A 13177-nucleotide genomic window follows, 5' to 3' on the forward strand; every position below is an offset into this window, starting at 1 on the left:
TCCCTTAGGTAGTTACAGCTTGTAGATTTATTAGATATGCTGAAGTGAGTACTCAAAATTATAATAATATTATACAGGTGGAATCAAAAGAAAATAGAAGGATATTGCCACTCAAGCATCTTTTTCTCCTTTTTTTTTGCAGACGTATGAAAGGTTGATATCCGATTTGGCTTAGGTTTGAAAATATCATGAAGGCTTAATAAATGCTTCATGAAAATAGCTTTCTCTGTCATGGATCCTGTTCAAAATATTCTCTTGGCTGTCTCAGTATGCCTCTGTCCTGTAAATAGCCAGTATTTACCTAAATAAGCCTGGCTGCAAACTAGAAACTTAGAAATACTTTTTGTTGTCTGTAGCTCATTCACATGTTGCATGAAATTCTTAGAATTTCAAGCCTCATTTTGAAGGGTTCCCTTTTTTATTATCTTTTATTATCTTACATTATCTGTTTTATTTTAAAATGCAACTGCATTAAAAAATGATTGCAGATGTCAGCTTTAAACAATTTTCAAATATCTTCTATAATATGTGGAAATTAAATATAACTGGGTATTCTGGATTTTGGAATGGATTTTCTTCCATAAATTGCACTTCCCCTCTTTCCCTCTACAAGTACCATTAAAATGTAAACAAAAACTTTGCTGAGCTAATGAGAAGGCAATTCCTCTGGTGTCTTCTAAGCTTTCCCCCCTGCTTCATCCCCCAAGAAGTACTGTAACCTGCGGTGTCCTAGCACTGTGGTGTTGTTCCCACTCATCTGATGCAACGAACTGTTTGGTATCTTGGTGATATGTTATGGAGAAATAATATACGTTCTTCAAGATAACAATGTTCCTGTGCTCAGGAGCTTGGATTCTACTGTATTTATTTCTAATGCTTTTGCTGCTTGGACTACCCAATACTGACTTCTACTTGACGTTTTTAAAGTGTCACATCTATTGAAATGAGTCACATATCTTCACATATAGTGAAGTCAGCCAAATGTTGAGCCAGGCTCAACTTAAATACTTTTTTCTAATGTCAGTGAAATATATAAATGCTGAAAAGGAAGAGGCTTTAAAACAAAGGGTGTCGAGTTCGTAGATTTTCTGTGATTCTGCAGGAAACAGAAGAGAGATAATTTCATTGTACTGTCAAGCAACTTAAAATTCCTAGGAGAATTCAGGTCAGTGAGCATATACTGATCAGTCAGTGAGCATGAAGTCAGAGCTGTGAGATAGTTTTCAGTTTATTGGTGTGACACAGATCTGGATGAAAAAGACCTATTTGATAGGAAGAATGACAAAAAAAATTCTTTACACATTTGTACCTTCTTCTGATAAACGCCCAAACACTCTTCTCCCAGTTGAACAGAATTCCATCTGAAATTAATAGTATCATTCATGAAATATCACATAAATGATGAGGGATCTTCATTACTGGGGGGAAGTTAATTTTGGTTTAATATTCAGGAGAAGATATGAAATACAGTTTTAAGTTCATAAACAAAACAGTATTTTTATTTTTACTTTTTAAAGAAAAGCGTTTGTGCCACTGTAGGACCCTAGGATTTGGCTAGGCTGCACTGGAACTGCTACATCAAATAAAAGCAGATTGAACAATGAATGAGATAAACTTTTTTACTGGTATGTTCTAATAACTCTGCCCGCTGAGACACCGTTATTAGAGAGGTTTTCAAGGACAGCTGAGTAACCAGTTTTGCTTGAAAAATCATCGTTTGCATAGCATTTGTTGGGAAATGTGTCTCAGTGTATTTTTGTTTTATGTTCATGCTTTCCAGCATATTGGAAACAGAAGAGAGAGACTGTAGTTCTTAGTGTTTGACCAGTGATAGATAAGCTTAAGAATGTTGGGGAATTGTGGAGAAAACAGCTGTGTTCTGAAGGCGGAGAGTAGCTTTGGGATTGAAGAACTATCAGCAGTGAAGGTAGAAGACAGAGACAAGTGAAAAAGAGAGAAGCCAGAGACAGATGCTAAAGTGACTTATGAGGGAGGTGAAGAAAGAGAGAAAGACTTCAACAAGAGAGTAGATGATTTTACTTCATAATAGGAGTGGAAAGGAGTTTGTGAGGTGAAATTGAGAGAAGTCAAATTGTAAATGCACTCAGCTTAAAATGGTGGTCTTCCTTGAATTTTCAGGGAAGATGTCATTGAAATTGAAGAAATGGTGTGTATATGGGTTCCATATCTCTTGTGTGTTAATTCCAAAAATAATCATGTATATGAGACAACGCATAGGTTTATTTCCCACACTCACAATGTGTAAGACTCTGAGAAAGGAGTAGTGAAAAGACTTTGGGGTGTTTCAGGGTTAGTTCAGGAGCATGAGGGACTGGAAAAGGAAAGGCCTGTTTTTCACACACCCCAAAGAGATACTCAGCAAAGGATATGCCTTATCTCTGGAGACCACAGAAGGGTGGCAGCTCTCTGGAAGTTTGGAGCTTGTATGAATGCTGAGACTGCATGCAAGGAAAGTGGTCTGAGAGCAAACAGCCATCTGGGTAGAACAAGGCTGCAGGCCCACCCCTTGGGGGGAGTTCGGTGGAGAAAGGGGAGAAGACTAATTCAGGCTAAAAATGATGGAGGTTATTTTTGTCTTTCCTACTCCTTCCAGGTTCTCTTATTTCTGTACTTGTACTATGTTTTGTATTTCTAAGTTTTGTTTTGTGTTTGTTTGTTCATTTTATTTTGTTAACTGTTTTAGTTGGGAATTTGTGGACTGCTGTTACATCAGGGAACCAGATCAGAAATTCTAGCCCTGCAGCAATATTCACTAACAAGTTTAAAAGTCTGGTTAATTAAATAGAGAACATAATCTGGGTTTGAGGTGCTTCATGACTTAGACTGGTAAACATCTTTCATACCCAAAGCAAATGGTTTTGAGAAATGAAGAGACTGGTTTTTACTCCTTGAAGCTGAACATGAATTCCTACAGTTCTTGTTTAAATGCATAGGTTTATTCACTCACAGAAGTTTTGAAGATATTGATTCTAGAGGTCTGTAAAAGGTAATTGAGCAAAGAAAATCTGCTGTTTAGTAGGCTTTCAAAACAGTGTCTTGGAACTTTGCTGTGAAGTTACTGGAGCTTTGCAAAATTAAAGTAGTGGAAAACTAGTGCTTTGAATGACACACATTCACCTAGGCTGTATTGCTTAGCGTGAAATTATATATAATGTCTTCTGTGGAGAGAATGATGAGTAAAGCATAGAAAATGCCCTATTCTGTAACATTCTCAGGATGCAGAATGACCAAGAAGATAAAATTTCACAGGTAACACACAAAACTCAAAAGTCTGCGGATGTAGTTTACTGTTCTAAAGCAATCATAGTAACCCCCATGGTAACTCATCGTTAAGTGAGGTTCTACTCTGAAAAGCTGTTTTATGAATAGCAACCTCTTTCTAATAAGCATTCCCTAAAAGTCATATAAATCCTACAAGAAGCTTGCATTTCTGTTTGTTTCCTCTTTTCATTTTTCTCATCCCAGGCAGCATAATCCTACCTTGGCCTGCTCTTCAGTAGTGGGATAACCAGCTATTTCCATCACTAGTGCTTTGTGCAGTTTAAGTACTTCAGGTAGCTGCAAGTCTGTTCTTTGAAAATCAGGTCACACTGTCACCTGCAGAAGGAACTAATGTGTAGTGCTCCATCTGAAGTGATTTTGAAGAGTCATGTTTGCTGATGCAGGAGACGGCTGATACCAGCACATTCAGAACTTCTCACGAGGATTGTGTGACACCCTCACTGTAAAACCAGCACTGGCTTAATATTTGTTTACAACCTCCTTCTCATGTAATTTAATCCCTAAATTCCCTACAAAGAGTCTGCCTTTGTTCGCATTTTTATCAAGTTTTGATCCCAAGCTGAAGGAAGATGAAGGGGTGGAAGCAAAACATGTCTTTGCTGTGACATCTGGAATTGTTGGTTGGGCATATTCTGTGGTTGATCTTGGCTATTATTCATGTACTTTAAGCTCTCAATTACCAGGGTTAATAGCAGGGTTGGAGTAACTCAGATAAAACTCAGTGCTGGATAATATAAAACATAGATAATTTATGCTGTGAGAACATCTTTAGCGTATCTGCTTCTGGAGGGCTAGTAAATAGAGTCTGCCATGGAGCAGAGTTAGTTGTCTTCAAATGCCATCAGAGAATAAGCTTGCTGTGGACAGGATGTGCTCTACGTTAAGTGCTTGGAGGCATGGAGCTTCATCCAGCTGAAGTGTGGAAACTCGAGAACCAGTAAATCTGTAATCTTGAAACTCACTTACGGGTAATCGAGGGTTGATAGGGACAGACAAAAGCATTCTTTATGCTTTCAGGAAGAAAAAAAAGGTGCAGTTCTTACACATTAAATCCATATGGCTTTAAGAGATCACAGACTTGAGTAGTAGCAAATCAAAATGCAGCAAAGTCTTGTGGCTTTTTTTCTTTCAATTGGTTGGAAACAGAAGTTCTGAGGTACTAACAGGCTAACTCCTGTTCTTACCCCTGCCATCAGAGTTGTTCCAAAGAGTGTTTATCAATATGGTGATAGGCGCTTTATATATAGTATTTATATATATATATATATATATAAACACGGGAAAACGCAGGTTAGGAAAGCCCTAGATACAGATTAGGTGCTTTTGGAAGGGTGGGTAGGATTTGGTGTTGATTATGGGGACTGGAAGCCAAGTGGGAATCATTCCGATTTAATTTTTTCCAGCACCACCAGTTGTGACAGAATATCATGAAATTTTGTTTTGTTGCTTTTAATGTTGCGTACTTTGTAAGACAGTGCTTCTTTTGTCTCCAATGTTTTGTTTTGCTGGTCAAGTTTGTTGGTTGCTGCGATAGCACACTAGAGCAGAATAATGCTGACTGTGGGTGTTTTGAGTCAGCTGTACTTTCCAGCTGTCCATGAATTTATCCTCTCAGATAAATCAACTTTTTTTTTTTTAAATAATTCTGCAGAAAGTACTTTTAATTTGACCCATTATTTAAGAACATATTCATTAGCAGGCCCAAACACCTGCGAACAACTTGAATATATACCATTACCCTCTGAATATTTCATGCTGCTGGAAATTTTAGTGCTTTTTTTTTATTTAAATATAGCAATAGTGCAGCTGTGTATGCCTAGCAGAAAAGTTCAAGCACTTAGTGCTCCCCCACAGAATTAAAATGGAGTGCACTCAAAAAATTGTATGAAAATTCAAGAAAGCAATTTTAAATCCTACCCAGCAAGTCATTCTTTTCAGGCTGAGACAATAAAGAGCGTCCTAGATTTTGTGCAAAGTGCAGTCAGCAGTATAATCAACCTAGACAATCATGACTTGATTTGTCAAAAGCATTTAGTGGGGTTCTTGCACTTCACTTCACTGTCCCAACTACTACATTTGCATATCTTAGACTGAGATACTTTTCACACCTAATATTACATATCTAATACAGTTATTAATGATGGTTCTATTCAGTGTTTTGCTTAGCTATACATAAACAACATTTGGGTTGGTCTCTTCCTGTTGTGTTAGGAAGTGTCAAAAAGTTAAGTCATTTTGGTCACAGTTATGTCATATTAGAAAGAAAATGAAATAGTTTAAGTATGCCATATTTTTCTTTTCTTAAATAATGGCACTAACAGGCAGTTTTAAATTGGTAGTAGTAGAAAGAAAAGTTAAGAATATGTCTTCTGTTATGCTGTTTTGACGATGAATGATGTTAAAATCAGTTTTGCTCTCAAAGTATTAGTTCTTATTATTATCCCTGCCCCTAATCCTACATTGATCAGAACAGTATGCTAACAAAAGCATGTACTTTCTTAATTTCATCATAGACTGAAGAAGGGGCATTTCCTTAACAATTTAGTGCATTTGGATTAGATGACAGGAAAGCTGGATTTTATTCTAAGCTTTGTTGGAATCATTGTAGGAAGTTGGGCAAGTGAGTCTTCAAATCTTGTTTATCTGAGCAGTAAAACAAAAGATGTTATTGGTGTTCAGTTCTCTTATTTATCTGAATCGATTTTAATTTCTTACTTTTTTTTTGTTTTGTTTCATATAGCTGATGAGTTCTCTAGTGTGGGGAATTTGACTTACCGTTAAATATGTACCCATATTTGAAATATAACCTCTGAAATTCCTTTCCTCAGCAATTTCAAACGGTTGTCAAGTGAAACTGAATACATGACAATTAATGGGACAACGATGAAAAACCTTGAAATTTTACAGAATCAAGTAAGGAAAAATGGAGTGTTTTTTTTTTCAATGTGGAGATTTTCAGAGCTGTTTGACATACTGTTCCCAATAAAGTTAGTTAAGTTGGTTTGAAAATATCAGCCAGATGTTAAAATTATTTTAAATGGGATCAGACTGAATGAGGGTTATATTTTCAGAGGCATAAATGAAAGGTAATCTCTACTGACTCTAAGTATGAGCTAGGAACTTTATTGTACTTTGACTAGCAAAGACGTTTCCTGAAGAGCTTTCAGAGTTCTTGAAAAAGTGCTATCAAGTGATATAGATGCAATAGTGTTTTTTGTTTTTTTTTTTCCTTCTATGCTAGTGGTTTATGCACAGACTTAATTTAACATGTTGGCTTTATTTTTATCATTTTCTAAAAACATTTTCTGACTAAAGGAAAAACATACTCAAGTAACTCATGACTGCTGGAGATGCTTTATGTAAGATGTTATTCATGAAAAAGATCAGTAAACTAATGTAGTTACAATATCTTGAAGTCTGAATAGAATGCTTACATAGTGAAGATTCTTAAAGTACATAACTGATTGCTCAGTTAAAAATAATTATGCTATTTTTATTATTTTAGACTGATATGAAAACAAAAGGAAGCCTACTCTGGGTGTTGGATCATACTAAAACTTCCTTTGGCCGTCGGAGACTGAAGAAATGGGTAACTCAGCCCCTCATGAAATCCAGGTTAGACATCTCTTTATCTTAGTATCCTTTTTCAGACCATGGGTGAGGATTACCTGCTGGTGGAAGATACTTTATTCCTAAATTTGCTAATTAGTGTTTCATTTGTTTCTTGCCTCAAGCAAGTATTTGCATCCTTAATGCATTTTATTTGTTTTGAATTAGTGGTGGATGTTTCTGTTATCCCTGTAAACAGTGTGTTGAATATGAAGTGTTTCTTTTTATTAGTTCTGAAATGTGAAGATTGTTTGCTCACTCATGTATTTTAAGATACGCTTTATATTGTAATGCTTTGGAAACGCCTTATTTTGTAATACCTATCATCTTGGTTTTACTTTGTCTTGAAATGGACTCTGCCTTTTCTCATTTCTCTTTGCAGGTGTTATTGGACTGTTGAACTTGCTATTACATATCAGTACTGAGTCTTTACATGTGATATTTGTTCACCTACATTTTAAGTTTTTGGATCTCTTCCTTTGTACATGAATATTCTGAGAGTTATCAGTGTAAAATTAAGTCAGTTGTGTTATGCATCTCAGCTACACTTTACAGAAAATAATTTTAGCTTGGTTAACTAAAATAAATTTTCCCACTGTTTTACTTTTGTTTTTGATTTACTAATATAGTAAACAGGACAGGTTTTAAAGTATACCAGCACTTTAGCATCTTGCTGCTATTGATAGTTAACAAATGTTTCTATTGAAGTAATTTTTTTTGGCCAATTTTTTAATATGCTAAAGCACTTTATACTTCTGAAGTATGGCTGCTAAATTTTCTTACTAGACTTTTTGTCAGAATCTGTTGTCAGTAGTTTAAAAAAAAAAAGTATGTAACTATTTTTCCCCTACTATTTTGTTGATGTAGAGTATTAGAGACCTGTTTCCTGTGTAGGAGCAATGCTGGTTAGATGGTATCACACTGCGATTTCTGGCACGGATTTAATATATTGATTACAGTACTTTTTTTTTTTCCTTTTCGTAATAGCTTGTGTAGAATTTACCTACTTGAAAATGGCTTTCAATGTACCCTTCCTAAACTGTATTAGACTTCAGGGAAGTTGATCATCTGTCTGGTGTTCACCTTAAAAGCATCTGGATAGAATTTCTGGGCCAATTTGCAGAAATAAATTGAAATAAATTACTTTAATTCTTTTCCAGCCCTATAGGCACCCTAGACCCTTTTGGGAATTGTCTGTAAAGTTGTCAGAGGGGGGAGCCAGAGTACAGGCTCTGGGCTCATGCAGTGACAGCAGTGAAGACGGGGACCTGTAAAGGAGTGGCTCTAACCATTTTGCTCCCAAATGATCGTGTATGTGATGCAGCAGGTGAAACAGCATTCAACAGTAGTGTAGATAGTCTTTGCCTTGACATAAGACCAGAGCAATGCTTGCTAGGGGACTTCAGGCCTTCTTTTTTAACTAGTAAATTTAAATTCTCCCTTGTCTCAATGCAGAACCAACTTTAGAACTTCTCAGTTTGGGTCGCTCTGCTCTTTGCTACTTGTGGAAAATGAAGACTTTTCCTTTTTCAATCTATTTTTCTCAGTATGGGAGGAAGATATATGGCTACAGTTAACAATACTTTTTGGTTGATGTGGAAAAAGCTATTTTGTTTCTATGTATTTTTTCCCCCGTCCTGACTAGAAGTTGTAATTTCACGTACTTAGTGCATCAGACATTCAGTGGTATTGTTTCCAGTAATGCGCACAAATGCACTTAGAGAACATTCTGTAATTGTAATTCACCTGTGCCTCCTGGAGTGTCATTTTCAGCGGAAGCAAGATTTCTATACTATATCTTTTCCAGTCAGTGGGTAGGTGCATTTCCCTTGGCATATCAAAAATTGAGAGGGTGTAATTACAGCTTTATGCCTTGTAGTTGAAAACCACTTGGGATGATGACTAGATTTCCAGTGGAGAAACACTGTATCAGGTTGAGTACAGGTAGAAATGTGTACAGAAAGATTATTTGGGCAAACGTAAAGGTATGCGTTAGCTCATTGGTGATGTAATGCATTTAAAGGCTTCCAAGTAAAGGCATGTGCAATTTTGAGGAAATAAAGAAAAGAAAAACAAAAGGCGTAACCAAGAAAGGTGTAATGTCCTCACTACACACCTGGTTATACTAGGATGTCAGAGAAAAGAATGTATGAATCACTGATGACTGATTTTTTTATTATTATTATTTTTTATTTTTTAGGAGGAATTGGAAAAGTCACTGTTTTTTGTAGGAGCTGTGTTTGTGTAAATTATAAAAGCATTATCTTGCCTTGCCTATGTTGCCTTTGAAACGTAACTCCCATTGAATGTCTTTCTCACCTAACCTAGTGAAAAGAAAAGGAAATCGAAAGTTGAGTTGTTTGGAGCATTTTGATTGAATAAAGCATGCTGTTTCCTGGTAAGGCTGTGGGGTTTTAGCAAGAGAAAGAAGAGATAAAGCCAAAGGGCTAAGGCACCCATTTCAGAACACAGTGTTGTATAAGAATGTGGTCTTTGTGTTTTTGTATGTGTGTAATGTTTAATTTCTTTCCTAATACAAAAATAAAGTTAAGCTAAGAACCACTGAAGTTGATGTGAAGCAGTCATGGCTTTTTCAATAGCTACAGGAAAAGGAGAAAGATAAGCTTAACAGGCTTGTGGGTCTGGTTTGCAGTTTTTGTTTCTTCTTTAGTTGTATGTAGTGGATATGTTGTCCTGTGGCTGCAGCATAAACAGCAGCGCCAGGCAGTTGTGGACAGCCTGAAGCTTCATTTCTCTAGTGAGTCTTTCTCAGCCTGTTACATCCATGGATACCCACTCCCACTCTGATTCTTGCATTTCCATTTCCTGTTTCCCAAGCTGAGTGTTACAGCTAACTCCAAGTTGTATCTGTGCTGCTTGCACGGTTGGGAGTCCAAAGACAACAGGTAGCTGTTGAACTGATATTGCATCCTTTTCCTCACTGGGTAGTAGTTGGGCTCTGTGCCTTACCCAGCTATTGATTCTTCCACAATCTGTAGGAAATTTGCTTCCATGAGATCAAACACGTGCCTTCCTCCACCTTGTCAAGGTTAGTTCGAATTGAAGAAAGAGTTCAAAACTGACAAAGGCGGATAGGTAGCACAATTACATGAAGTTTTATTATGTCCATATTACATTGACTATAAAGCTGATAAAGCTGTGGTGAGGTACTTAAAGTAGAACTTGAGATAAATGATGGGTGTATCATGCAGAGCAATTTATAGCCATTGTAGGAGAGTTTGTGTGCAGAGAACTCTGTGGCCTGTATGTATAGAAAGCATTGCATAAGAGTCTTTTTTTCTAGTCTATTCCTGGAGAGGTAGAATATCTTAAATATCAGTGGGTGGACATCATGAAGTGGTATTTCTAGTACTGTAGCCAGGGAGAAGGTGGAGACTTTGCTATCTAAGTGGAAGATAATCTGGGAAATGCTAGTGTTTCCCTTTGTTGTGAAAGTGCTTGGTTTATGAGTTAGAAAAGTGTATAGTCCAAAATTTGGAAAGCTTAGTTGGAAGGGCAGCTGACTGAAAGCCATAAAACATTTGTTGTGTGTGTGATACGAGCATGTTAGTTTGCACAATGCTCTGGCTCTCTCTTTGGGATGGTATCTATTTTACTTTGAGGAGGGTGTTCATGGTTTGAAGTAGGTTAGACAGGCAGCATGAGCCTCGACTACTTAAAGTCTACCTTAATATTCTGTTTACGGCACGAAATGTAGAAGTTAATAAGGTTAATGGTGTGATTGTGGAGAGCGGAGTGCACGAAGCTTACAGCTCAGAAGTCATGCAACTTTCAGCATGGAAAGCATGCTCTGGGCTTTGGGGCCAACAAGCTTTGTCCTTGTCAGCCTGTGCTGAAACTCCCTGCCTACACATCAGATGCAGATCAGATCACATCATCTGACTTCAGATGCACGCTTTGGGGGTACGTGTGTTGCTTGTATTGTACTGCAAGTCACCAAATACTCTCAGCGTACCAGAGTAAACTTAGAGCAAAAAATTAAAAGCCTCTTCAAGAAACATAGTCACAGGAGGAGGACAGTGACCAATGGCTTCACCAAGCTTTGGGCCTTTGCCGTGACAGAGGCCTCGTTGGACAGCAGCAGGCCTGCACGGCACAGGGCATGGTGCCCATTTCTGTGGGACTGGGAGGGGGCTGGGGACACAGACACCTCTCCCGATGCCTCCAGGCTGACAGTGCGAGTCTGGAAGTGCAGAATGAGGGAGTTCAGAAGTGATCCTGACCACATACCTGGCAATGGAGCCTCTTTTGGCCTGCTTCAGAGGGTGTCAACTAATGCTACACTTACTGCCTCCCTCCCTGGGGCGAGTGCGCCTTTCGGGCCCCCCTCACCCCGACCTGTCTGTGTATTTCACCTGTTTCACGTGCGTGTCTCCAAGATGCATTGCTGGCCAGAACTGATTATAACACTTTTAAGTCCTTTAACTGTCTGTGTAGTTTTTTCTTGCCTGTGTTTATATGTAATTGATTTTATACTCATTCGATGCTTTTCTAGTTAAAGCTGATGTTTAAACCTCAAGGAGAGAGGATAAGTGTGTATATTTAGAGAGCTGCCAAAAACATTTTAAGCTTTGCTTTTCAAGGCTACGTGAACCATATTTTTAATTACCCCTCACAAACAGGATTTTTGTTTTTCCAGTGATTCCAATAGCCTTTGTAATACCCTGTTTCTTCCAGTTCTGGATGAGATGATACTTTTGAGGCTGAATCAAAGCCTTAAAGGATAGTACTAATAATTTCTATTAGTCTAAATGTGCTTTGCCTGCAAGAGCGTAGAATGACTGTAGCTTTAGCAAATTAGGAGCTGCAGATGGTTCCTTATGTCCCTCTACAGAGGAGGAAGGGTAGAAATTGCTATTCCTAATGCACGATGCCTTTTATTTGGAGGAGATGTGCAATAGAACTGGGAAAAAAGGGGTCCCTTTATAGGGATGTTGGCGATTACATGTCTTTCCTAATATAAAAACACACCATTCTGATTCCTCTTGCTTTGAATGTATCGAGTCCTGTTGTGTTTATACATCTGTACATAAAGTGCAGTCTGAATGGAAAGTCTTTCAAGTTTGACTGTGTCCTTGTTCCCATATCTAAGATAGCTGGGTTGTAAAACAAACTACCTAAAGGTTTTTAAAGAAACCCATCCTAATTCAGATTTAGACTGATCACCATTTGTTACCATCATCACCCAGACCTGGATGAGAATCTTCTTTTGTAGCAGAGATTTAGGAACGAAGTCTGTCCATCCTACTGCACAATTTTGTGGGCTAAATTTTCCTCCTAAGCATAAAGACTTCATAGCATCAGTGCCAATATAAAATGCACAAATGCAGGTTACAACATATGCCTGAAATTTCAAAATTGTTATAAAGAAAAAGATTGCAGCATCATCACATGCATTCATTCATTTTTGCTAGCTGTGTTTTGGTACCGTTGAAAGCTGCCTCTAACTGTTTATAAGTGTAGTAATCAGGCATTCATTCATGTAGGCTAAAGTAGCAAACGGTTTTCTTTTTTGGCACAAATAGCTGAAATATATTGTGTGTGAACATAAACAAAAGTGTTTGATTACTATTTGCATATTTTTTACATTCTTTTAACAGATGTGAAGACAAAGTTTATAGTACTTGTGTATTGCTGTTAAGTATTTGAGATCTACTCAGGAATATTGTCTTCTTGTGGCAGCGTGTTTATTTAGGGGAATGTTGGACCACTGTGAAGGGGAAGGAGACATTGAGTTTGAGAGTAAATTACTGTTTCTCCTGTATATTGGAAAAACAAGTGAACAGATCCAGAAGGATGTTAATTTTTTAGGTTTCACGTAAATTTCACTGTAGTAATTATTATTATACTTATTTGTATTTTTAATCACTGCTAATGTATAAAATTACAGTGGTCACAGTAGTTTAACAATTGAAGATTTAGCCTATAAAGTTACATGAATTTCAAAGAAAACTGTTGAAGCAAAAAGCCAGATAGACTGTTTTCTGTTTCATTTTGTTCTGTTTAAAAGACATACACAGATTACTGATTGCTAAGTGGTAATACTGCCATGGCTTTTTTTCGATACTTGTAATTTCTTGTTGTGTGAGACTCGTATAAAGTCTTCATTTGCAGACTATGTTCTGTAGGAAGGTCAAGAAAAAGGCAAAGAGAGAGAAAATATAAAACAGCAGAAGTCTATACAGCCTTCGTGTTGTCCTGTGCTTGAAAGTAGCCAGCATCAGGGGCCAGGAGGAGAGGAGAA

The 13177-nt window shown here is 37.3% G+C and overlaps 1 protein-coding gene across 2 annotated transcripts in view; it reads left to right on the plus strand.

Annotated features, from left to right (window-relative positions):
• MSH3 (mutS homolog 3) overlaps nt 1-13177 on the plus strand; it is a 113588-nt gene that overhangs the window by 41372 nt on the left and 59039 nt on the right. For both annotated transcript variants that reach the window (XM_040540627.1, XM_040540626.1), the window contains exons 11-12: nt 6132-6216; nt 6809-6918. In XM_040540627.1, coding sequence (XP_040396561.1) covers nt 6132-6216; nt 6809-6918 — 195 coding nt within the window. The remainder of the gene's footprint in view (nt 1-6131; nt 6217-6808; nt 6919-13177) is intronic.

The sequence above is a fragment of the Cygnus olor genome, chromosome Z, assembly GCF_009769625.2.
Source record: "Cygnus olor isolate bCygOlo1 chromosome Z, bCygOlo1.pri.v2, whole genome shotgun sequence".
NCBI classification, from domain to species: Eukaryota; Metazoa; Chordata; class Aves; order Anseriformes; family Anatidae; genus Cygnus; species Cygnus olor.